General features: G+C 61.2%; 3 protein-coding genes across 3 annotated transcripts; 1 reads left to right on the forward strand and 2 right to left on the reverse strand.

Annotated features, from left to right (window-relative positions):
* The first annotated feature begins 3304 nt into the window (after nt 1-3304).
* On the forward strand, nt 3305-12771 carry CYTH2 (cytohesin 2). Its single transcript, XM_067552048.1, has 12 exons — nt 3305-3466; nt 4870-5017; nt 5266-5332; nt 5544-5662; nt 6010-6090; nt 6294-6406; nt 6590-6738; nt 6996-7107; nt 9148-9224; nt 9588-9659; nt 10078-10232; nt 10610-12771. The coding sequence occupies exons 1-12, from the start codon at nt 3448-3450 to the stop codon at nt 10695-10697; spliced, it is 1200 nt and encodes a 399-aa protein (XP_067408149.1). The 5' UTR covers nt 3305-3447; the 3' UTR covers nt 10698-12771.
* A 523-nt stretch (nt 12772-13294) lies between these two features.
* LOC137155929 (neuronal pentraxin-1-like) lies at nt 13295-21267 on the reverse strand. The gene is made up of 5 exons (XM_067552403.1): nt 20716-21267; nt 15132-15303; nt 13985-14343; nt 13694-13873; nt 13295-13582 (listed from the first exon to the last, which is right to left on the reverse strand). Exons 1-5 carry the CDS (start codon nt 21265-21267, stop codon nt 13373-13375), a joined length of 1473 nt encoding a protein of 490 aa, XP_067408504.1. The 3' UTR covers nt 13295-13372.
* On the reverse strand, nt 21094-25158 carry LOC137155705 (toll-like receptor 13). The gene is made up of 2 exons (XM_067552047.1): nt 22475-25158; nt 21094-22209 (listed from the first exon to the last, which is right to left on the reverse strand). The coding sequence occupies exons 1-2, from the start codon at nt 25156-25158 to the stop codon at nt 22047-22049; spliced, it is 2847 nt and encodes a 948-aa protein (XP_067408148.1). The 3' UTR covers nt 21094-22046.
* Nucleotides 25159-25876: the final 718 nt, after the last annotated feature.

The following is a 25876-nucleotide window of genomic DNA, read 5'->3' on the forward strand; positions in this document are numbered from 1 at the left end:
GGGTCTAGCCAAGGCAGCCCAGAGCAAACTAGCACAACGCCCCCTACTGGTGGGGAAGCCCGTGGGGCAGCCATATGTCATATGCCCTATAGCGCGAGGAGCTGGGAGCAGGAGAGGAGGGTGGGATGGAAGGAGCAGCCCCAATTCGACTGGGCAGACCCTCCTGCGTCTGTCTGTCTGTCCATCTGCCGCCTCCCCCCCTCCCCCCAGGATGGTCCCAAAACGACGCACGGTAGCACAGAAATAAAGAGAATGTGGAGAGGGAAATCGCGTCCGTTCGTTTATTGGGTGGCGAACAGGTTTTGTTGAGCTTCTCTGCCCCTCTGGGCTCCCCCCCCTCACCCCATCAGCCAACGATGCCCTCCCAGACACCTTCCCACCTCATCAACCAATGCTGCTGCCCCCCCTGGAACCCCCAGGCGCTCCTCCCTTCCTGTCCAGCCAACGCTGCCCCTGGCACTCCAGCTTCAGGGTCCCCCCAGCCCGGTAGCCGGTGGGTGAGGCCTGTTCAAGTCGCTCCTGGCCCTGGGCGAGCTGCCCAAAACAGCCGGCAGCACAATCCATTTACGAGAGTGCCTTTCCCGTAAGGGATGTGGGGGCAGATGGCTGGAGGGGGCTGGCTCGCTCGCCGGGGGGATGGCTGGGGGCATGGCTAGATGGCAGGCGGGATGGATGGAGAGAGGGGTGGAGGGATGGAGGGGGAGCCAGAGGAGGGCGGGCGCTGGCGGGGGTCGACCCGGTCCCAGCTGGGAGCCCAGATTAATCAGACACTGTTCCAATCTCTAATCCCGGTCGCTGGGCTGCGGCCACGGTGGGGGAGCGTGCGACCTCGTAACCCCCGCCCAGCGGCTCAACCCAGCTCCTTCCCCCTCCCTGTCTGCCCCCCCATCAGCCCCAGGCCCCCCGCTAGCCCGGTGCCAATCTCCCCCTCTGGCTCCAAGCCGGACTAACCCGCTCCCCCCAGCTCAGGCTCTCGTGGGGCAGGAGCTCTGGGGGGGCTGGCAGGGGCTGACCTCAGCGCTCAGCACCCTCTCCAGCCCCTGATGCTCTCAAGGCGCGAGGCTGACGCCGGCGTCTCACTTGACACCTTGTCCGGGTGATAAGGGCGGGGCGGGACGCGCTGGCCAGGCCCAGAATAACCCCTCGAGTGCCCCTTATCTTGGGTCATGAAACTGGGGAGGAGGGCAGGCTGGGGGCGGGGGAGAGATGGTGCTCTCTGATCAGCCCCATCCCGCACCAAGGGGTGATGCTGGATTGACCCCAGGGATGGGAACGGGGGCGAGCTCTGAATCTGGCGCTTCCCCTCGGCTCCACCCCAGCCCTCCCCATGTCTGATCTCCTGCTCTCCTGTGGGGCTCAGGAGGGCAGGAGATCAGAGATGGGGATTAGCAGGCGGGCGGGGGGGGGGGGGGAGAGATGAGGGAGTCACAGCCAGCTGTTCCCACAGAAGCTCCTGCTCCCGGAGGGCTGGGTGGGGGCTCTGGGATTAATGGGAGGTGAGGATCAAAGCCAGGGCCAGGTCCCCCCCCCCACCCCAGCCCAGCTCCCCAGATGCTAAGTCCATCCCTGGGCATCCTGCCTGGCGTCCTTCCCTCGTCAGCAGGGGCACAAGGCTTGGCAGGACGATTGGGGCAGAGGGTGCCAGCCAGATGCTGTGCCGCAGCCCCTGCCGGTGCCCCTCACTCCTGACCCAGCCCTGCCCCCTCCCCAGGATCTCTGCCTCCCCACACTAGATAGCCGTTTCTTGGAATAGCTCAGGGGGGCTGGGACTGGCGGGGGGGGGGTTGCCCCCATTTTCCCAGCCCAGGTGGTAGACAGACCCCTGGGTTTAATCTAGATTCCAGGCCGGTCCGTTTGGAGACAGCACAGAGCCCGTGCAAGCATGCTCAGAGCACCCCCGGGTGGCTGCATGGGCATGGCAGGGCTGCCTAATTCCCCATTGTCACCCCCGTGACACCCGGGGTCCCTTTTGGGGGGGTGGAGCTGAGGAAGTTTGGTTCGGAGGCATGGGGGGATGTGGAAGGAGGCTGGGGGAGGGGGGCATGTGGGGGGCTGTGCATGGGAGGGGGGGGGTTTGTGGGCCGTGTGGGTTTGTGGGTGTGGAAGGGAGAATGTGGGGATCGTGGGTGTGTGGGGTGTTGGGAGGAATGTAGTGGTCTGTATGTGGATGTGGGAGGAGTGTGGGGGTTAGGGTGAGTGTATGGGGAGGTGGAAGGGGGTGTGCATGTGAGGGGCTGTGGGGGGGTGGTGATGTGCAGGGATGGAGGGTGAGTGCATAGGGGTGGGGGGTGCAGCATGAGGGAAACGGGGGGGGGGGGGGGGACAGTAACACAGGATGGGACTGTGTATGAGGATGGATGGGTGTCCATGGGGATGGATGGATTGCAGGAGGGGTGTCCATGGGGATGGACAGACGGATGGATGGGGGGTGTCTTTGGAGATGGAGGGATGGGTGGATTGCGGGAGGGGTGTCAATGGGGATGACTGGCTGGGTGTCCATGAGGAGGGACGGATGGAGCGGTGTCTCTGGAGATGGAGGGATGGATGACCATGTATACGTATAGGCCGTAGCGGGATGGAGGGGTTGTGGGGGAGTGTTTGTCTATGGGGCTGGAGGGATTGGGATGAAGGGGTGGCTAGGGGATTGTCCGTCTGTCTGTCTTTCTCTCTTGTGTGGCCAGAGGAAGCGCTGGGCCAGGCTGGGGGTGGGGAGGGACACACGGATGCCCCAGTGACAGGGGCCAGCGATGGACGGGGGGGCAGGGTCCATGCCCCCGCTGGGGCTGAATATTAATATTGGTCTCATTAATATTCATGATGTTTTGATTAATTATTCATGGTGATGGGTCCTTAGCAACGGTCAAGGCCCCACTAGTCCCGTAGCAACAGCCTGTTCTCTTTCGAGTCCGCACCATGGGCACAGTTAGGGGCGAAGACCTGTGAATTGGTAGCTCAGTCTCCTATTGGCTGGCTTGTCTGCCATTCATAGTGATTGAGGGACAAGGAGTGTGAGTTTATGACTATACGGACTCTCATTGGTTGCTTCTGCTGTCGATCTAATGAAGAGGCGCATTGATTGGTCTTCCTGAATGTCAATAACTGGCATGGCAAGCCATTGAAGGAGTTCATTGGCCGAACTAGATCTCAATCTCAGCAGTGGGGCGGGTTTTAAGCCAATTTCTGGCGCCCATTGGCTGGTCTGGCTATCAATTTTATAAGTTGACGGGTTCAGACGGGATGTGCCTCCTCCCGTTGGTTCTCCCTTGGCACAGGGGTCGGGAGTCTTGGAATCCCGCTCTCCCATTGGTTGATTCTGGGGAAGGAGGCGGGACGTTCCCCTCAGAGCCGGGCCGGGCGGCTGCGAGAGGAGGAAGCAGCCGCCGCCGCGGGAGGACCGAAGGGACAAGCCGAGGGACCGGAGCAGGCTCGGCGGCTGGTGCGGGCGCCATGGAGGACGGAGTCTACGGTAGGGGCCGGGGACTGTACCACCACTGCGGGGCACCGCCCATTCACGGGTGTGTGGGGGGGGCGGAACAGTTCCAGTCCGGCGGGGCGGGGCTGGGTTGGGCTGGGCTGACCCATTCCTTCCGGGGGGGGGGAGTGGGGAGAGGGTTAGGCTGAACCCTTCCTTCCCTCATCGGCGGAGGGGGGGGATAAGGAGGAGATTGGACTGAACCATACCCTCCCCGGGGGGGGGGGAGAGGGTTGGGCTGTACCATTACCTCACTTATTGGGGGAAGTGTTAGGAGGGGCTTGAGCTGGATTATGCTTAGTGGGGTGTTTGGGCTGTACCATTGTCTTGTTTATGCGGAGGTGGTTGGGCTGTAGCATATCATTTCTTATCCTTCCCTTAATAAAAAGGGTGGTCGGAACCATTCCCACCCCAAATGGGTAGGTAGGTTGCCCCCTTATAGAGTGGGCCTGTACCATTCTCTTTCTTATGGGGGGGGTTGGACAGTACCACTGCTTTCCATTATGGGCAGTGGGCTCCCATGGGATTGAGGTGCAGGTTGGGCTGAACCATTCCCTCCCTCATTAGGGGGTTGGGCTGAACCATTCCCTCCCTCATTAGGGGGATGGGGTGAGCCATTTATTCCCCTACGGGGAGGATGGGGTTAGACTGAACCATAACCGCTCTCCCCCACCCACACCCCTTCATTTACTCCCTGCCCCCCCCCCCTGCAATCCCCCTCTCCCAATCAGATGCAGGCGCCTTGTCCTTAAAAGAACCTGCCCAACCAGATGTTGTCATTAGCCTTGCCCAGGGATTGCCAGTTGCATTTGTGAATTGGAGGCTGCTTGGGGCAGGAAGCTTGGTTCTGTGTTTGTACAGTCCCTGGTGCCGTGGGGCCCTGACCTAGGGTTGCGGCTCCCAGGAGCCGATATGGGTCAAATAACACATGACAACGTACAGCCCCTGGCGCCTTGGAGTGCAGATCCAGGGCAGGGGCTTGCAGCGGTCCCACACTGCAAATAAACAATAGGATGGGGCCTGTATCCTGGAAAGCCCTGGGATGTCGCATCGGAAAGCAACCGAACCTGAGCTTCTTAGCATCAAGCCGTAACTAAGGCCTGGAATGCGCCCGATTTTGCGTAGGTCTAACCACATCAGTGATGATACTGCTCCCAATGGGCCTGGGCTGGAGGTGAGTTGGCAGGGAATAGTCACACTACCGGGTGCCCTGGCCATGCTCCCAATCTGCCTCCTATGGCAGCTACGTCTCTGCCCTGGGCAGGGGGTCCCCCACATCCACCTGACCCTGCAGGTGTCACATGAAAGTTCAGAAACACTCACATGCACCCTAATTCCTCCCTCGCTCTTAGAGCAGGGGGTTCCTGCATCAGGCTAACCTGTGATCTTCATCCCAGTGCCCCCGGACCTGACCCCCGAGGAGCGGCAGGAGCTAGAAAACATCCGGCGGCGGAAACAGGAGCTGCTGGTGGAAATCCAGCGGCTGCGTGATGAGCTGAGCGAGGCCATGAACGAGGTGGAGGGTCTGGAGGCGAATGAGGGCAGGTAACTAATGTGCGGAGCTGCAGAAGGGCTGCGTCTCAGTGCCAGGCAAGGGGTCCCTTTATGGAAAGCCTCCATGCCCCTCACCCCCAGAGGGGCCACGTCTCGGTTACGGGCAAGAGGTCCCTGTATAACCAGCCCCCATCGTGTCCCATCCCAGAGGTGGCCACATCTCAACATCGATGGGCCTGGATGCTGCTTGGGCTATTCCAAGTGCTGAGTCTTGTGGTTATTTTCCATCCAACCCACAGCAAAACCCTCCAGAGGAACCGGAAAATGGGGATGGGCCGCAAGAAATTCAACATGGATCCCAAAAAGGTAAACAGGCTGGGAGCCAGGACTCCCGGGTTCTTTCCCCAGCTCTGGGAGGGAAATGGGGTCTAGTGGATAGAGCAGGGGGAGGCCTTGGAGCCAGGACTTTCGCTCTGAGTGCATCAATTTCCCCAGCATAAGACGGGGGTGATGCCTGGGAGCCACGCGGGGTGTGGTCAGTCGCGGGGCGCCTGACTCTGTTCTCCGCTCGGTGCAGGGGATCCAGTTCCTGGTGGAGAACGAGCTGCTGCACAACACGCCCGAGGAAATCGCCCGCTTCCTCTACAAGGGCGAGGGGCTCAACAAGACGGCCATCGGGGACTACCTGGGGGAGAGGTGAGGGGCGGGGCCGTCAGGGACTAGCTGGGGGAGGGGGCGGGGCCGTCAGGGAGGGACAGGGCTGTTGGGGACTACCTGGGGGGAGCCACCGGGGGTGGGGGGCAAGGCCATCGGGGCTACTTGAGGAGGGGGTGGGATCATCAGGGAGGGGCAGGGCTATTGGGGACTACTTGGGGGAGCCACAGGGGGCGGGGCTGTCAGGGATGACCTGGGGGAAGGGGAGGGGCCATCGGGCACTGCTAGGTAGGGGACTGTCTAGGGGTTCTGTCCGGTGGGTGGGGCAGCACCCCCATTGCCAGACAGAGATGGGAGAGGGAATTTCACCTCTGACCCCGCCCCTGCAGGGAGGAGTTTAACATCGCCGTGCTGCATGCCTTCGTCGACCTGCACGAGTTCACCGACCTCAACCTGGTGCAGGCGCTGCGGTGAGCTGGGGCTCGGGAGCGGGAGGTTTCAGGGGGGCTGGGGCAGGAGGGGTCTGCAGGGGGAGGGCGAGGAGATTTGGGGTGAAGAGGGGGATGAGGAGGCTGAGGGAGGAGGATCGGGGGGCAGCTCGCCTTCCCCTCTATCGCAGTGATGGGGAGGGTGAGGGGGCCGTTGCTTATGCACTGTCCCTGCCCCCCCACAGACAGTTCCTGTGGAGCTTCCGCCTGCCTGGGGAGGCTCAGAAAATCGACCGCATGATGGAGGCCTTTGCCCAGCGCTACTGTCTCTGCAACCCCGGCGTCTTCCAGTCCACAGGTACGGCATGGCCAGGACTCCTGGGTTCTCTCCTGCCTCGGGGAGGGGCGTGGGGTCTAGTGGTTCGAGCAGGGGGGGCTGGGAGCCAGGACTCTTGGGTTCTGTCCTGGCTCGGGGAGGAGAGTGGGGTCTAGTGGGTCAATTCCTCCTAACCCCTCTCCCTGCTCTCCCCCCACTGCCCAGACACCTGCTACGTCCTCTCCTTCGCCGTCATCATGCTGAACACCAGCCTGCACAACCCCAACGTACGGGACAAGCCCACGGTGGAGAGATTCATCACCATGAACCGGGGCATCAACGATGGGGGCGACCTGCCTGAGGAGCTGCTGCGGGTGAGGGCAGATACCAGGTTACAGGGCCCAGGGGTCTGATCTGGGGGGCTGGGAGGGGGCAGGGTACTGGGGCAGATGGGCCTGTGGGTCTGATCTGTGGGGCAGGGAGGGGGCGGGGTACTGGGACAGATGGGCCCATGATTCCACCTTTCAGGAAGAGGGGTGTGGCCTATTTGACTGTCAGGGCGTGGCCTTTTTCTGGCCCCGCCCCCTCAGTAAGGGTGTGACCTCATTGTAACTCCGCCCCTTGCTGGCAGAACCTGTACGACAGCATCCGCAACGAGCCCTTCAAGATCCCGGAGGACGACGGGAACGACCTGACCCACACGTTCTTCAACCCGGACCGGGAGGGCTGGCTGCTCAAGCTGGGTGAGAGCAGGACCCCCCCCGAATCCCCTCGCCCCCCGCTCCCCTCCGCCCCCCACGATCTCTGCATGCCTCTGCGCTCTCCTCTCTCTATGTCCCACCGACCCCCCCGCTGTGTCCTCAAAGCACCGACCTTCCCTCTGCAGGTCCAGGGATCCCCCCCCACCCCAGCCTCGGCTAGGACTCCTGGGTCCCTCCCACCACACATCCAGCCTTGGCCATGGGTCCTCCCTGTGTCTGTCCTGCCCCGACACTGGGCCTCCGCCTGCTAGGGATGGAGGGAGACTTGGCTTCCTTCCTGAGGGGCTTTTGGGGGCACCCCCCCATGGCTTCCAGCAGGGCTCTCGGGACGGGGGAGGCACAGAGAGACCCCTACTCACTGGGGGGTTTGAGGGCTTCTCCCCCTAATGTGACCCCCCCTATCCCAAAGACATTAGAATCCTAGTTCCCAGCACCCCCAGCTTTGAGGATGGTGCCCTCAGATTAGTGGGGCAGTGAGGGGTCAAGATGGGGGTTGCGTGGACCCCACGGCAGCTCGGTCAGAGGCACAGGCCAGATTTGGGGGCTTGGGGGTCACAGATGGGCAGGGGAGAGGTGGAGAAAGCAGGGTGAGAGACGTTCTGTAGGCTGGGGGGTCCTAAGTCCCTTGGGGGGGTATTGGAGGGGTGGGTACAGATCTGGGCAGCCCTTGGTTGAGGCCTGACCCCCAGGTTGCCTCTATGGGACAGCATAGAGCTATGGGGGTGAGTAGAGATCAACCCGCTGCATAGAGGGCGGGAGCTGGGGGTCAGGACACCTGGGTTCACTCCCTCCAAGAGCCAGAGTGTTGTAGTGTCTAAAGTCGGGGGGATGGGCTGGGAGCCAGGACTCCTGGGTTCTATCCCCAGCTCTGGGAGGGGAGTGAGGTCTAGTGGTTAGAGCCGCGGGGTGGGGGGGTGCGTGTCCCCGAGAGCCAGAACTCCTGGGTTCTGTTTCATCTCATTCTTAGCCTTTTTAACCCCTCAGTTCCCAGCCCTGGGGTGGCATCGTAGATAGTGGGCTGTCCGTGGCCGGGCTCCATCGCTTACAGACGCAGGGGAAAGCCAGACAGGGGTCCCCCCCGACTCTGTGCATTAAATCTCTGTGCACCCCCAGCAAAAAGTACATTCCCTCCTCCCCCCCCAAGATTGCACCCCGCCCCCCCAGTGCTCATCCCTGCCACAGGGCTTTGATTTGACCATGTTTTTCCTCCTTACGTTGATGTAACTTATTTTTCCTCTTTCTCTCTCTCTTCTCTCTTCTTTCCCCCACTCCCCTCTTTCTTTCTCTCCCTCCCCCCCCCCATTTTCCTCCCTGCCCCCCCCCCACTCCTTTCCTCTGCTGCCCCCACGGCCCCCCCCACCCCCACGCCGCCGACGCCACTTGCTCTCGGGTCTCACCGTTACTCCCCAGGAGGTAGGTAACGGAGGGGGAAGAAGCCGCGGGGATGGGGGGGGACCCCTGCCCCAAATGATGCCTTGCCCCGTTGGATCCAGATCAACATGGTAGAGGTTTGCCCCGAGCCTGCCCCCCCCCCCACTCCCTGTAGTGTTCGAATGGGCTGGGGGGGGGACATCTGGCTTCTCCAGGGAAGGGGGTGTCACAGGCAGCACCCCCGAGTCTCCATGCAGGTTGCCAAGGTCCCGGGTCGGGGATTGTCTCAGTGATCGTCCCAGGTGGGATCTAGTGAGCCTGGGAGCCAGGATTCCTTGGTTCTCTCCCTGGCTCTGGGTGGGGAGTTCTGTCAGTGACATCAGTTTCTCAGGCTCCCCCCTCTCCTGTGCCATTGCTATAGCGGGTTACCCGCTTGGAGTCAAGGGGCAGCTGCATGGGGTCTTCTGCCAGAAATTACCCCTCCCCATGGGCCAGGGCGAAGCTGCTGTGTCTATCCCAGCATGCCCTGGGGCAGTCCTGGTTCTCTTTTCACGCTGCCCCCGGGTGAACCGGCCTGACGGGGTCCATAGCTGCCCTCAGCCCTCCCGGCTGCCCCCGTCTCTGAGCTGCCGACTTCTGCTTCCCCTGCAGGCGGGCGCGTGAAAACGTGGAAAAGACGCTGGTTCATCCTGACTGACAACTGCCTGTACTACTTCGAGTACACCACGGTGAGCCCCCCCCACTCCCGGGTCAGCCCCACGGGCCCTTCCAGGCTGGTAGCCATCGCCCCGGGCCCATCTAGCCTGGTATCTGGGCTCTGACAATGCCCAGCGCCATCAGCTTCCGCGGGAGACCCAAGAGCTCCCCCTAATGGTCAGTGATGGAATCGCCTGCCCCTCGGGTGAGCCCCCCAGTCACTCAGGCCTTGGGCTGGGCCCCCCAGGCAGCCACTGCTGGAGCCCATGGTTCTGCCACTCGCCCTCCTGGGCCCCGGGCTCCCCGGCTCTCCCCATTTAGCCCCACAGCCAATGGCAGAGAGCTCCACCGGCTGAGCCGCGTCTCCCCTGACTCCGACTTTGTTCCGCATTCAGGACAAGGAGCCGCGGGGAATCATCCCGCTGGAGAACCTGAGCATCCGGGAGGTGGAGGACCCCCGCAAGCCGGTGAGTGTGGGGTCCCCTTCTCTCCCCTGCTGCCCCCCACTCCCCGGGCTTCCTCTCCAGCCACTTTCCCCGTGGTCCTCGTCTGTCCTTCGTCAGCCTGTATCTTCTCCTTCGTCGCCTTCCTCTTCCTCCTGTCCATCCATCCACACACACCTCCATCCATCCATCCATCCACACACACCGCTCCTTCCGTCCCTTCCTCCTTCCCCCGTGTACTCTGCTTCTGCGGTCTTTGACCCTTCTGCCCCGCAGTGTTCCCAGCTCTGAGTTTACATTTCAAGCTCAGATGACCTGCCGCTGCCTGAGTTTGCTGAGAGCCTGAGCCCGTCGCTGGGGGGGCCGGGGAGGAATCGTCTCGGGGTGTGACCGACACAGCCTGAGCCCGTGGCTGATTCTGTCTCTCTTCCCCCCGCCCCAGAACTGCTTTGAACTCTACATTCCCAACAACAAAGGCCAGCTGATCAAGGCCTGCAAGACAGAGGCTGACGGGCGGGTGGTGGAGGGGAACCACATGGTCTATCGCATCTCGGCCCCCACGCAGGAGGAGAAGGACGAGTGGATCAAATCCATCAAGTGAGCAGCTCCCTCCCCCCGCCACATCCCCTTCCGGAGCTGGGGAGAGAACCCGGGTGTCCTGGCTTCCATCCCAGCCCCCCTCTGTAACCCACTCCCCACCCAGAGCCGGGGATAGAACCCAGGAGTCCTGGCTCCCAGCCCCCACCCTGCTCTAACCATCTGACCCATCCCAGGGAATTGGGGGTTGATTCCAGCATGGGATGGGGGAGGGGAGCACACCCTGGCCGCGGAAGAGGGGGTGTTTCCGGTATGGTAGAAAAGCTGTGGGGCCCCCCGGGGTGACTGGCCTGAGGCCAGGGCTCTGTCCCAGCCTCCCCCTCGTGGGCTGCCACAGGGCCCCCCTCCGGCCCCCCTAACCTCTCCGCTCCCCCCAGGGCTGCTGTCAGCGTGGACCCTTTCTACGAGATGCTGGCCGCCCGCAAGAAGCGCATCTCGGTCAAGAAGAAACAGGAGCAGGCGTGAGCTGGACTGGGCGGTGGGTTGCCTTCCCGCGCCCACCCTCCACCCCCCCGACCCACATCCCCAGTGCCCTGAAACTGACGCTCCCCTCCGGGCCTGGGGGCCCCTGCCACGGACAGACGGATGGACAGCAGTGACAGCTTTCCCTCCCCTGGCAGCTGTGTGCATCGCCAGCTGCATCTGTCTTCCAATCCCCTGCACCCTGTGTTGGGATACAGCCCCCCCAGGATTTGGCCACTCCAGGAGCCAGTGGGGGCTGTGGGCCAGCAACCCCCTCCCCACCTGCCAGGGCTGCGGCTCGGGGGGGGTCTCTGCCATGCTGTGGGCTTGTGATCTTGCACCAGATTCTGATCAGGAGTGACTCTGGATTGACCCTGGGGGAGCAGAGATCAGAATCCAACCCTGCTCCCATTGCAATCAGAAGTGACTCTGGATTGACTCTGGGCAGCTGAGATCTGAGCCCGGCCCTGCCCCTATTGCAGACAGGAGTGACTCTGGATTGACCCTGGTTCTGACTCCGTATCCTCAGCACTTTCCTTCGGGGGGATGGAGGGAGTCTCTGGATTTTCACTAACTGACAACAAGCACCCATCCACACTAATCCGCCCCATGGTGCAATAAGCTATTGATGGATGACCACTGGGACAACCACCCCTCCCCCTTCCCTGGGGGCAGGCCCAGCTGGCAAGGAATTTACCCACAATGCTGTGCTCCCGCCATGGGGCCCAGCACTGTGGGCTAGTCCCAGAGCGTGCTCCTGCTGCTGCCTTTAGGGTCCCCCTGCTCCCCCTGCCAATTCCAGCAGTGCCAGGCAGCGGGGGGGGGGGGCATTCTCAGTTGGCATTGCCCCCCCTCGGGCAATGCCACCTGGCCTCCTGCAGCCCCCCCCACCCCGGCTAGCCAGCGTGGGGCTGTGGAGTTCTCCCTTCCTTGGGGCAGCCAGCAGGGGGGATTTTAGCCCCCCAGCCCTAGGACTTGCCCCTTGCCACCTGATTTTCAAATCTTCCCAGAGGGGTAGAAAATTGCCCCATCCCCTGCTGTGGGGCTGCTACCTTCTAGCACCACCTACACCCTACTGGTTCTGGAATGTGGGGTCAGGCCGGAGCCCCCCTATTTCCAAGCGCCCCCTCTGGGATCCGGGAACATACACTACAGACTGGGGGAGCTCCCTGCAGTTGAAAGAGATTTTCTTCCATCTGCGGTGGCATCCTGACTGCCCGCCGGCTCCCTCGGGCCATGCCTGCCAGGTTCTCACCTGGCCGTCGGAGTGGCTGTGGGGGAGCGCTGCCCCCCCGGGCCCAATCTCTTCCACCCCCACCTCTCTGGCTCAGCCACGGCGGGGCACCCTTGGGATGGCAGCAAAATGGACCTGGGGCAGGCAGTGGGGGGACTCCAGGATCGTCAGCTCCCCGCGGCAACCTCATGGCACTGGGACCAAGCCGGCGGGACTGATCTCCCATGGCCAGGACCCCCGCACTCACTGCCTCTTCCCTGCGCAGGGGGCTTTCACCCCAGTCCGGGATGGTGCCAAGCCTGCCCTCCAGGGCACTGGTGGGGACAGAGGGGGGCCAGTGCCAGCTCTGTGTCTGCTGCAGGGCGGCCGGGGCCTCCCTCGGGGATCCAGGGTGGGATCGGGTTTTTGTAATTGTTATTTAAGGATTTAATGGATGTGTCTTTTGATGGGATTAAAATGCTACGGCCTTGAGTACAACCAGGAGGTGTGCTGGGTGTCTGGGGGGGCAGAGTGGGGGTACCCTCCCGGGGCAACAACCCCCCAGGACAGCAGGGGGAGGAGGCACCAAAGTGGGCTGGCAGCGTGGGTCCCTTAAACCTTGTTTTGGGCAGGGAGCCAGGACTCCTGGGTTCTATCCCAGCTCTGGAAGGGGAGTTGGGTCTAGTGGATAGAGCAGGTGGGGTCTGGGAGCCAGGACTCCTGGTTCTATTACACTCAGCTGGGGGGGTGGGAGACAGATGGATTCCAGGGGTGCCCTCTGGGCCATGATCTAAGCACCCCGCCATGCCATGGCCTTGGGCATTGCCCAGCCCTTTGCTCATGTCTGCTCTGAACCCTGCTGGTGGAATCAGCAAGTGGCAGATCCACGTCCCACCCCTGCATGCAGAGAGCTGCCTCAGGCGGTCTGCCCATCCCCCCTGCCTCTAGCCATCAGTGGGGACCTGAGGCAGAGATGCAGCCACTTCTGGGGTGGGGCGAGGGGCTGGTTATACAGGGACCCCCTCGCCTGACACTAGGATGCAGCCACTTCTGGGGTGGGGTTTGTTGGGTATTTGACACGCTCAGGCAAAGTTCTGGCATAATCACAGGTGGAGCCGGGGCTGCTGCTGCTGCTTCTTTGGCAGGTTTATTCCGTCCCTTCTGAGTAAGAAAATAGCATTGAGCCCTACGTAAAACCCAGCCCTGGGATACGTGACACAGGACACAGCATATGTACAGCGAGCCCCAGCCTTGGGCTATGAGCCACAGCTATATACAAGAGAGGAAGGGGGTCTCTTCCCCCCCCCCCCCGCTCTAACCATTAGACCCCACTCCCCTCGCAGAGCTAGGAATAGAACCCAGGCACCCTGGCTCTCAGCTTCCCCTTGCTCTAACCATTAGACACCACTCCCCTCCCCAAGCCAGGGAGAGAACCTGGGCCTGCAGCCCCCCTGTGGCATGGGGCTCAGTGGCAGGCGTTGAAGGGCAGCTTGGCCACGCCCCCATGCAGCTCCACGGCGGGCTCGGCCCAGGCCACGAGGTCCCCGCGGGCGTGGCTGGTGCAGGTGGCCAGCCTGTAGATCTCGCCCGGCGCCAGGACGTGGCTCCACAGGTTGAAGTCAGCCAGCTCCCCGATGAAGGCCTGCGTGGCGTCAAACCGGCCGCCCAGCGTGTCCTGGGGGGGCAAAGAGCTGAGGGGTAGAGCAGGGAGGGCAAGATCCCAACCCGCCCCAGACGGGGGGTGCCTAGAGGGGATGCTCCCAACGGGTGAGGGGGGGTCTCGTACCTGCTCCTGCCCTAGGATGAAGACGCCCCCTGATTTGATGGGGTGCCAGGGGGCCAGGTTCTCCCCGCTGCCCCTCCGCACCCCGTCCTGGTAGCTCTCCCAGATGCCGTCCCGCGTCGACCAGGTCACGCAGATGTGGTGCCACTTGGCGTCGTGGATGGCCAAGGGCAAGGTGGCGGCCTGGGCGGGGTGGCGATGGGGAAAGGGTTACGGGCAGCGCTCGATTGCCTCTCCCTCCCCCAGCCCCACCCTCCCCAGGAGTCGCCCGCCCCGCGTCCCCCGGCCCCGCACCTTGTCATTGATGAGTAGCTCCATGGGGTTGTTGCCCCACTCGATAAGCACCAGCTCGTTGGCCTGGCCGGGCACGGAGTAGGAGAAGGGGGTGCCGACGCCGGGCGCCGAGCTGGACTTGAGCCAGAGGCAGGCAGAGAAGGCAAAGATCTCGTGGTGCAGCGTCCGCTTCACCTTGACGTACATGTAGTTGGTGCGGAGGGGGAAGCCCACGCGGAAAGCCTCCGCCGGCTTCTCCGGCTTGTGCCCTAGAGGGACATGGTCAGCTACTAGCCAGCCAGCCACCTCCCCGTCCTTCGAAACGTCCTGCTTCATTCCCTCCAGCTGTTCATTCCGCTCCTCCAGCCAGGCAGCTCCTTCTGTCCAGGTACCATGTCATCCATCCAGCCACAGATCCAGCCTCCATTTCCTCCATCCATTCCTCCTTTTATCTGGTACCATTTCATCTGTCCATTCAACCGTCCATCCTTCTATCCCAGTACCATTCCATCCGTCCATTCAACCATCCATCCTTCTATCCCGGTACCATTTCATCCGTCCAATCAACCATCCATCCTTCCACCCAGGTACCATTTCATCCGTCCAATCAACCATCCATCCTTCTACCCAGGTACCATTCCATCCGTCCATTCAACCAACCATCCTTCTACCCAGGTACCATTTCATCCGTCCAATCAACCATCCATCCTTCTACCCAGGTACCATTTCATCCGTCCAATCAACCATCCATCTATCATTTCCTCTGTCCTTCTAGTCAGGTTCCTTTTCATTCAACAATCCAGCCGTCCATCCACCCATCAGTAATTCTGTCTGTTCATTCAATTATCGATTCAGCCATCCATCATTCCATCCTTCTATCCAGGTACCATTTCATCCATCCATTCAACGTCCAGCTATCATTTCCTCCATCCGTCTAATCAGGTTCCATTTCATCCATCCATCCCTCAGTAATTCCGTCCATTCAATCATCCATCCAGCCATGCCATTATCTAGCTTTGTAGCTACAATTTCACCCATCCCTAGATCATTTTATCCACGTCCATCAATGCCCCGAGTCCTGTTCATCCACCCAGTCTTTATCCTATCCCTCTCCTCCCCTCCCCCCCCCGCATCTCTCCATCCATGGACCCACATCCCTGCGGCTCACCCTTCTCCTGAGGCCCGTGCCCCTCGCTCTTGTGCCGATGCAGCTCCTCGTGGCTGTGGTCATGGTGCTCGGTGGCATTGAACTTCTCTCGGATCTGCTGCTCCAAGATGCTGATTTTCTTCTGCAGGGCGTCACGCAGGGAGATGGAGAACAGGGAGCTGTTGCGGCTGTGCTGATGGGGGAGGCAGGGGGGGAGGGGGCGGGAGGAGGGGGCTGTGAGCAAGACCTCATCATCTTCTGGGTGCCCATCTACCCCAACATCCCACCCCATCCCTACCGCCCTGGATCAGACCCATGGGCCCATTTACCCCGGTATCCTGCCCCATCGCTGCCCTCTGAATCAGACCCATGGGCCCATCAACCCTTTAATCCTGCCCTGTCCGTACCACCCTGAATAGACCCATAGGCCCATCTAGCCCGGTATCCCACCCCCCTGTTCCTGCCACCCTAGAACATAGATTCATAAATTCCAAGCCAAAGGGGGGCCAGAACACAGGCCAGAGAACGTCCAGCCCTTGGATCGTGTTTGAGCTTCCTCTGCTGGACTGTGGAGTCTGTTATTAAATATTTGTTCCTCGGGTAGATAACTGGGATCAAGACCCTTCTTAAATCTGCTCCTTGCTGAGTTCAATAGCTCGGCGTCTCTCACCCGCAGGCAGGTTTTCTAACCCTTTCATCATCCTTCTGGCGCTTCTCCAGCTCTTCTCCGATGAGGACCAGAACTGGACACAGGTGTCCAGCAGTGGTCACCCCAGAGCCAAATCACCTCTCTGTGATCCCATCCCAAGATCCCATCTTCAGCGCCCCTGCTCCCCGGGAGTGCATCCCCCATGGGGCGAGTCTGGCTGACCGTCTTTGTTCCTAGATGGGCACGGTTACATGAAGCCGCATGAAAACACACATTCTTTGTGTGTGCCCAGTTTGCCAAGCGACCCAGCTCGCTCTGTATCTGTGACCTGGCCTCGGCGTTATTTACCACCCCTGTCACGCTGGCTGGATGGGGGGTGGGGTGTGGGGCATTTATTATATTATTTAACATCAGAGTGCCAAAATCATAATACTCCATGTGAGAGATGCCGTGTCCGGTGCTGTTAGAAAGGCTGTAATGTGCTGAGTACGATGAGGATGTTTGTGTTCATGTGTTATGTGTGTAGTGGAAGTTATGGATATGGTGGATATATCAGTATTTCAAATTGTGCTGGTCTGGGCGACACCCCAGACAGGACGGCTGCAGCACTAGCCTGCCTAATGGCCCATTGAGGAAATTCACAGGTAAAAGGGGCCCAGGGGCAGAAGCCAGGACTCACTCATGTGACTCTGGACTCCATCTTATTCCTGTAAAATTCCACAAGCAGCATGGCAAAGGCCAGAGGACATAAAAGGCAGCTGCACGAGTTCCATTTTGTCTTTAGTCTGTCTTCAGCCACCTATCTACCTCTGGATCAGCTCCTCTACAACTGAACTGAACTGAAGCTGTGAAACAAAGGACTGAGACCCATCCAGGGACTGGCTGTGCACCAGAGGGACTGTACAAGCCTGCAAACTCCACAATTTTTCTAGAAACCTGATACACGTGGACTTTCAAATCATTGGTATGTATCTGATTGATTTAATCCTTTAACATTTCTCTTATTGTTTGTTTCTTTCTTTTTATAATAAACCTTTAGTTTCAGTTACTAAAAGATTGGCTGGCAGCGGGGTATTTTGGGTAAGATCCAGACTTACATTGATCTGGTGCTGTGACTGACCCTTTGATGTCAGGGGGAACCTTTTTAGTAAAGAGCATAGAGTTTAAATGACTGGTCTCTTTACTGGACCTAGTGGCTGATTTGGGAGCCAGGAACTGGAATGCAGGAAAGGGGCTGTGGGCATTTGTGGACTGGCTTCTTGATAACCAGTTTGGTGGAATCAGAAGCACAGTTTGTGGCTGGTTGGGAAGCCTGACTTCAGTGTCACCCACCAGCGCTGGGAGAACCTGCTCTCCTTTTACAGCCTGCCCTGATCTTGGCATTCTCAGGTGGCTACCCTGGGCACGGACGGGTCACAACCCCTCTCCCCATTTTTATGTCATTCTAGTTTTTTTTAATCAGAATGCTGTGTGATACCAAGTAAAACACCGCACAGAAGTCTAAGGATAGTACATCAGCTCTGTTAGCTTCATCAATCAAACTTGTCAACTCATCCAAAAGAGATGACAAAAGGGATCGATGTCAGACTGACAGGGCTACCCAGATCATCCTCTTTACTCTTTTTAACTAGTGGCACAGCATTAGCTTTCTTCCAGTCTTCTGCAACTTCCTCAGTGCCTCCAAGACGTATTGAAAATCAACATGAACGGTCCAGTGAGCGCCTCAGGCAGCTCTTTTAAAACTCTTGGGTGCTAGTTGCCTGGCCCTGCTGATTTAAACAGTCTAACTTCAGTTGCTGCTGTTTACCATCCTCCTAACTACGAGTGGGACGGAAAGAGTGTTATCATAGGATAGGACACCATCATCTGTTATTTTTTCCCAAATATAGAACAGAAATAAACAACTCTGCCTTTTCTGCATTATTGCTGATAATTCTACCATTTCCATCTAGCAATGGACCAATACCACTGTCAGGATTCTTTTTATTTCTAATATACTTTAAAAAAAAAAAAAAGCCCTCCTTCTCATTAAACATTACCCTGCTGGATTTCTGTCCCTTTGCTTCCTTACCAATTTTATACAATTCCTAGCTTCTGATTTATTTTCATTACCATCAGCTTCCCTTTTGCTTCTGATTTATGTTCATTACTATCTGCTTCCTCTATCTTCTATGTGTTATAGCTATCTATCTGCTTTCACTTCCCCTCTAAACCAAGTTGTGGTGTTAACCAGTATGGCTTCCTCCGCTGTAGTTTTTTGGCCTCTAGTAAAATGTTTTTAAATTCTTCCTCCCAGCTGATTTGGCTTCTAATTGTTTTCATCTTTGTCAAACCGGCCTTTTTAAAGCACCCAGGATACATCTCACTGCTCTGGACTTTGCTCTGTTTGCACATCATCAATGCCATCAAGCTGTGGTCTCTTGTACCAAAGCCAGCTTTCACTTCTAGTTCCGTGATCAGTTCCTCATTTTCGGTTAGGGTGAGGTCATATCCAGCAGCGGCAGCTACAGCTTTTGAGATAGGAAATTGTCAACTAGGCTGTTTAGAAATTCCCAGGGTGATTTAGTACCGGCAGCATGTGGCCTCCAACATACGTCACTCAGATTGAAGCCCCAGTGATTGTTCCTACACGTTATAGGGGATAAGTAGCCGTTCACCCTGGTCCCTAGTGTGATTTGAAGGGGCTGCAGCAGATTCCAGCTAATAACCCACCTTGTGCTTTATCTGTTAGGCCATTGAGCCTTAAGCTTAGTTTTCTTCCACGTTGTCCGTGATGTGGAAACAGGGCATGCCATTCCTGGTGTGGATTCCCTATTTGCCCACTTGATCCTTCCTGAATAGGTTATAACCATGGATTTTAACACCCCCCTCCCCCCCCGCCCCGGTTTCAGTGACACCAGCGAGATCACACATCGGCTCACACACAAGCAAGTCCTGTGTCCCTGGGTTGTTGCCCAGACTCCTAGCTTTGCTATACAGGCAACGCACGATTTTCCTTTCGTCACATCCTTTGCTCTCTTGAGTCATTTTCTTCTCAGCGTCCCGATTTTGGGTGGATGGCTCAGCCTGCTTCTCCGCTAAGTCCGGAGCTGTGGCGCCAAAGTCTAACACAGCCGGACGCAACATTTATTAAGACCCACCGGCCCGTCTGGCCTGGTATTTAGGTCCAGCTCCTTACTGAGGCCTTGATTTCCTCTCCTGATACCCCTGCCCCATGGGGGGGGGGGGACATCTGACCCCCTCCCCCACTTCCTTCCCCTATGAGCCAGGCTGTTCAAGTTTGCCAGATGTGCTAAGAAGGAGCAAGCAGGAAGGAAAAGGCCGAGGAGTTTTATATTTAGCTGAACACTGGCCGGGCCCTGAGCTGCTCCCGCTAATCCGTCCCCCTCCTCCCACAGAGCCGCCGGCTCCGGTTAGCACCAGCGCGGCAAACCCACTGATGCCAACGGAGCAGCCTTTGCATGAGGATGGGGGTGAGGGGGGACAGCCTGATCCTCCATTAGACCCCACTTCCCTCCCAGAGCCAGGGAAAGAACCCAGGAGTCCTGCCTCCAGGCCCTCCCTGTTCTAACTACTAGACCACACTCACCTCCCAGAGCTGGGCAGAGAACCCAGGAGTCCTGCCTTCCAGCCCTCCCTTCTCTAACCACTAGCCCCCACTCCCCTCCCAGAGCCAGGATGAGAACCCAGGAGTCCTGGCTCCCAGCTTCCCCCGCTCTAACCACTAGACCCCATTCTCTTCCCAGAGCTGGGATAGAACCCAGGGGTCCCGGCTCCCAGCTGCCCTTCCTCTACATGGGGAACAAATATTCAGTAACGGGCTCTCCCGTCTAGCAGAGGAAGGTCAAACATGATCCAAGGGCTGGAAGTTGAGGCGAGACACATTCAGACTGGGAAGAGCGTCCACCTTGTTACGGGTGAGTCATTAACCACTGGAACAACGTACCCAGGGGCGTGGCGGATTCGCCATCACCAGCAACTTTTCAGTCCAGGTGGGCTGTTTCTCTAAGAGCTCTGCCCTGGGAAATGGCGTGGGGCCGTTCTCTAGGCAGGATGTCAGACTACATGATCACGGCGGTCCCTTCTGGCCTTGGGAATTATGACGCTAACCACTAGACGCACCCCCCACCGACCCCCATCTAGTGCACCTTGAGGAATGGGGCTCAGGACCTTTCCCCTCTAGGGGGCGCCAGCTCCCAACCAGCCCCAGGAGGGACTGGCTGGCTCTGGGGGGCGGGAAGTGGGGCACAGGGTCTCTCTCCTGTAGGGGGCGCCGGCTCCCATCCGACCCCAGGGCGGGGGACTGGCTGGCTGTGTTCCAGGACAATGGGAAATGCTCTTCTTCCAGGACTGTCCCAGTAATTCAAGGGCAAAGGGGTCTTAACTGGGGTCTTGGCAGATGGTCTTGAAATAGGATCAATTGATTAATTCCTCGGGGTTGGGATTTGGGGGCTGTTTCTACTTAATTAGTTAAAGCCGGAGGTGGGGGGCTGGGAGTCAGGACTCCTGGGTTCTATTGCTGGCCCTGGGAGGGGAGTGGGGTGTAGTGGTCAGAGCAGGGGGAGGGGGTGGTGGAGGAAGTGGGAGGGTAAATTGAGGTAATGGGGGGGGATGGCAGTGTAACGGGGCGAGCAATGGTGAAGGATACAGGAGGATGGGGCAGACGGGAGTTATAGGGGGCTGACCCTACCCTAGCACAGGGAGATGGGGGGTGATCCTGCCCCGAGGTGAGGGGGCAGCTACGGGGGTGACAGGGGGCGATTCGATCCTAGGATAGCGGGATGGGGGCTGACGGGGGTGGCGTGTGGAAGTTACGAGGGTGACCAGAGGGGGATGGGGGTGGGGAATGGGCTGTCGGGGGGAGGGGGCTGCTCCTGGAGCCCCTCCAGCATGCAGGCTGGGGGTGATGCAGGGCGTAGGTGGGGGGCTCAACGTCCCCGCCCCCCCCCCCAATACCTGCAGGTGCTCCAGCCTCTCCTTGAGCGACTCCAGCATGTGCTCCAGTTGGGGGGCGCTGGCGGGCACCTCCCGGGGTGGGTCCTCCATGGTGTTGGGGGCGGCGCCGGCCTTGCGGAAGGCCGCCTCGTGCCCGACGCCCGGTGGCTCGGGGCGCTCGCGGGGCCCGAAGTGGGGGTACCCGTTCTCCCAGCCGGCGCCCTCCCGGTGCCCGTGGCTGTGGTTGTCTTCGTGCCCGCCCGGCCCGTGCTCGCCGCCCGCCTCGGCCTCGCACCGGCTCAGCTTGGCCGTCAGCTCCCGCACCGTCTCCCGCTGGTCCAGGATGGTCTCCTTCTGGTGCACCACCGTCTCCCGCAGGTGCAGGATGGTCTCCTTGGCTTCCTCCAGCGTGCCCGCCCAGTGGCCCCCGGCCCGCGGCTGCGGGGCCGGCGGCTGGCATCCCGGCTCCAGCTCCAAGGGCATGGGGCTGCAGACGAACTTAGGCAGGGCGTGCTCGCCCCCACCGCCGGGCGCCCAGCACAGGGCCCAGAGGACCGCCCAGGCCAGCCGCATCCCGGCGCTCGCGGGCCTCCTCGCCACCGCCCCAGCCTTCCTCCCCCAGAGGCGCCCGGCAGATCTGTGCCCGTGGCTGGCTGGCCCGGCAGGCAGCTGGGATTTTTTTTCTCTCTCCACCCCCCGCGTCCCGTCTGCCTCGATTTCCAAAATCCCCCGTTGATGCCCGGAGGGTGCCCGTCTCCCTGGCGACGGGGGAATTAGACAGGCAGGTTAATGGTCTTAAGGCGTCGTGGCAAACCTCCCCGCCAGCCGCCCGTCTCCCGCCCCTGGCAACGGGACCCAGGCGTCCTATATCCAGCCTGACAGGGATCAGGGGCTTTGGCGGCTCAAGGGCCGCTCAGGAACTCGGAGGGATTTAGGGCGGGCGAGCGACACGCCGGGACACCGAGGGGCTTCCCACAGCCATCGGGGATGGCATGACGGGGCCGGGCCGGGTTCTGATCTCAGCTACCTGGGGTCAATCCAGAGTCACCCCTGTCCACGCTGGAGTGAGTCCAGATTTGCACCAGGGAGCCATGGAGTTTACAGTCAGGCACTTCCCAAGCCACGACCTGTTGGAAATAACGCACTAAACAGTCCAGCTTTATTCTGTACAGCACCTGGGGGGGAGGGGGAGTGCGTGCGTGCCACTGCCCCCTGCTGGATGGAATCAGCCCGTTCACCCCCTGTGTCATTGTCCTCGTACTGCTCTTGGCTGAGGGAGATTCTCCTACAGCACCGGCAGCAGAGGCTGGTTTGGGGGAGGTGGTTTCTCTCCCCATAGCCCCTGGCTGGGGCTACTCGGCCACGTTGAACTGCATGATCTCCTCGGCTTCCCCGCCGGCCGCCAGGGCCTCCCGCAGCTGGGTCCAGAACATGTCCTGCGCCTCGGGCGCCTCGGGCCAGTGCAGGTAGCTCCGTTGCTTCACCAGCTTCCGCAGGCGGTGGTAGGGGGAGAGACTGGGAGGGGACAGGCCGAGATCTAAGCCCTGGGACCCATGATATGGGGGACCCACGCAGCCAACGCCTCGCCCCACACCCCTCCCGGGAGCTCCCCCGCCCCGTGCCCCACGGCGCCCCGGGAACTCCCCCCACAGCCCGTGTCTTGCCCTGTGCCCCCCAGAGCTCCCCACACAGCCAGCGCCCTGCCCCACTCCCCATGCAGCCAGAGCGCCCCCCTGCTCCCCACAGCAGCCTCCCCCCCCCCCAGCTGACAGAGTCTCACCGGTAGTTGGGGATCTCCTCCAGGAAGACGACGACCAGCGGGTCCTGGCCGTGGTAGTAGATCCGGGCGCAGGCCAGCTGGATCTCCAGCGAGCACCACTCGCTCTCCAGGTAGCGGGCGCTCACCAGGCACAGGGCTTTGCGGCTGCTGCTGATTCCGTTCTGCACGTTGTCCAGGTAGAAGGCCCCGGGGGCGAAGTCCCGGGGGCCGAAGCAGAGCCGCAAGCCGGGCGGCCCTTCCTCCTCCAGCTTCCCCAGCAGCTCGCGCGCCACCCATTCCTCATCCTCGGCGCAGCAGGAGACGTAGGCGTCGTACTGGTAGCCCTGCTGGTCCCGCTTCAGCCGGCCCCGGCCCCAGGCCCGCAGCAGGTACCAGGCGTACCGCAGCGTCCAGCCCAGCTTCGCCCCCGCCAGGGACCCCGCCAGCGTCAAGAAAGTGACGCCGAAGGCTCCCAGGAAGAAGAAGATGCCCAGGTCCAGCCGGCAGAAGGAGAGATCCTGCTCTTGGAAGAGCCCTTCGCGCACGCCGGTCCCCAGGCAGAGGTAGGAACCCAGCAGGGCCACCTGGACCCTCGGCTCCGCCGCCGACCAGTTCTGGAACCAGGCGTTCTCGCAGGAGCAGGCCAAAGGGTTCCCGGCGGCGTCCAGGTACCGGAGCGAGAGCAGGTCGGCCAGCGGGTCGCGGCTCACGTTCCGCAGCCCATTCTCCCGCAGCGAGAGCCACTCCAGAGAGGCCAGGCCGGAGAAGACCTTCTCGGGCAAGTCCCGGAGGGAGCTGCCGTCCAGCCTGAGCCGCTGGAGGCCGCCCAGGCTTTGGAAGAGCGCTGGGCGGAGGCTGAAGGGCCCTTCCCGGCTGGGGTAGATGTCGGCGAGATCCAGGAAGCGGAGCCCGGCCAAGGGGGCCAGCGAGAGGTTGAAGAAGATGTCGCTGGGGTTGTCCCTCAGGCTGAGCTCCTGGAGGTTCCCCAGACCTTGGAAGAGTTTGGAGGGCAGGCTGACGGGGGGCCTGGCCTCCTGAGAGCTGAGATCCAGCCACCGCAGGGCCGGCAGGCCGGCGAAGGGGGCGGGCGAGTCGTATTTGTCGTAGGCCAGGAGGCGGTTGCGGCTGAGGTCCAGGGTCTCCAGAGCCTTCAGGCCCAGGAAGGAACCCTGGGAGAGTTTGTAGAGGCCATTCTGGGCCAGCGAGAGGTGGCGGAGGGAGGTGAGTCCCTTGAAGGCCCCTTTCTGGACGGTGAGGATGCGGTTGCCGGAGAGGAGCAGGGTGCGGACGTGGTTGAGGCTCTGGAAGGCGAAGGACTTGACGTACTGGAGGTTGTTGTCGCTGAGGTCCAGGAACTCCACCTTGCGGGCGTAGACGAAGGTGTCGCGGGTGGCGGCCGCGAGCTGGCAGCCCTGGAGCGACAGGGACCTCAGGGCGGCCATGCCCAAGAAGGTCCCTTTGTAGACGTAGGTCAGGCGGTTCCGGGACAGGTCCAGGTGGCTCAGGCCACTGAGGGGCCGGAAGACGGCGTCTTCCAACTTGGTGAGCATGTTGCGCCGGAGGACGAGGAACCGGAGCCGGGGCAGCGGCCCGCCCCAGGCGCTCGGGCTCAGCTGCTTGACTTTGCACTTGTCCAGCGAGAGGGACTGCAGCTGGGAGAAGGAGCGGAAGATGCCCCCCTGCAGCCGGCTCAGCGGGGTGGTGGAAAGGTCCAGCTGGGTCAGGTTGGTGCAGTTCCCCAGTTGGCTCAGCTTGGACGGCGGGACCTTGGAGTGCTTGATGTCCAGGGAGGTCAGCGCCGGCAGGCTCCCCAAGACCCAGCACGCCAAGTCCAAGTTGAGCGCCGGGCGCATGCTGGACCAGTGCAAGACCCGGAGGTGGGGCAGCGGCAGGCCCGCGAGGTGGGAGATGTTGAGGGGGTTTTCGTCCAAGCTCAGCTCCTCCAGGCCGGGCGCGGCGCTGAAGGAACCGGCCTCCAGCCAGGTCATGTTGTTCCGGGTCAGGTTGAGGGACTGCAGGCGGGGCAGGGAGCAGTGGGCGAGGTCCAGCGAGGCGATGCCGTTGGCTCGCAGGTTGAGGTGCCTCAGGAAGGGCATGGACAGCGGGCTGGGGCCGGGGCACGGGGCCGAGATCCGGTTGGAGTCCAGGTCGAGGAGGGAGAGGTTGGTCAAGCTGCCGACGGCCTCTGCCACCTCCCGGAGCTGGGAGAGCTGGTTATAGGGCAGGTGGAGCTCTTGGAGGTCAGCCTGGGCCGCCAGGGCGGAGGGGTGGAGGGCGGCCAGGGCGTTGTGCCCCAGAAGCAGCACCCGCAGGCCCGTCAGCTCGGCCAGAGTTGTGGGGCCCAGGGCCGCCAGCTGGTTTTGGCTGAGGTCCAGCAGGGTCAGCTCCTGCAGGCCCTGGAAGGCGCCGGGCTGCAGGGTGTGGATCTGGTTCCAGTCCAGCCGCAGCTCCCGCAGGCGGGGCAGGTGGGCGAAGGTGGCGGGGGCCAGGGCCTGCAGGGCGTTCTGGGAGGCGTTGAGCCGCAGCGTGGTGTTGGGCAGCCGGGCGATGGCCGGGCCCAGCTGGGCGATGCCCTGTCTGGCGCAGCTGACGTCCCCCGGCCGCTCATAGGACAGCAGGCAGGAGGCGAAGCCGTAGGCGCCGGCGGAGCAGGCACAGGTGGCGGCTGTGAGGAGCCAGAGGGGCAGGGCCAGGGGCTGGGGCATTGCGGGGAGGGGGGCGGTGGGGTGTGTGTGGGGGTGGAGTTGTGGGGGGGCAGTCCCTGCTGCCCCCTGCTGGAGGGGACGAGCCCTGCTCTGTGTGTGCTCAGGACACACCCTGCGTGACCCCCTCCCCGCCCTAGGCAATGAGTGACCTAGGGGGCGGGGCTTCTGCCCCCCCCCCCCCCCACAGTGATTGACAACTCAGAAGGGAGCCCCCCCCCAAGGACTAATTGCAGGTGCCTTATTAGACCCCCCCTGTTTCTCGCTCTCTCTGCTGGGGCCACACCAGTCGACCCGGCCCAGAGACACCTGCAATGAGAAAAGCAAATGACCCTGGTCACTAGTGGTTAGAGCGGGGGCTGGGAGCCAGGACGCCTGGGTTCCCGTTCCCCCGGCTGCCACCAGCCCTGTGCGACCCCCACGGGGCCGCCACCACTTCCCCGCGTCACTTCCCCCCGGCAGCAAAGCTGGGCTAAGGAAATTCGCCCGGCGGCCCGGAGGTCTGCAGGATCAGGGAGCTAATGAGCGGAAAGAGCTTAAATCCAGAGTAAGCAGCTGCAGAATTGGCACCCGCCCCAGGGCAGGGGGACGGGCTGGCTCGTGGGCACGGGGCCTCTCCCCTCTGGGGGGTGCTGGGCACGATCCAGCCCCAGGCCGGGGACTGGCTGGCTCCCAGCAGGCAGCAGCAGGTGCTGTCCACAGTTTCTGTTCTGGGACCCGG

The sequence above is a fragment of the Emydura macquarii genome, unplaced genomic scaffold (assembly GCF_026122565.2).
Source record: "Emydura macquarii macquarii isolate MOO-44397 ecotype Brisbane River unplaced genomic scaffold, CSIRO-AGI_Emac_v2 contig_1386, whole genome shotgun sequence".
Taxonomy (NCBI): domain Eukaryota; kingdom Metazoa; phylum Chordata; order Testudines; family Chelidae; genus Emydura; species Emydura macquarii.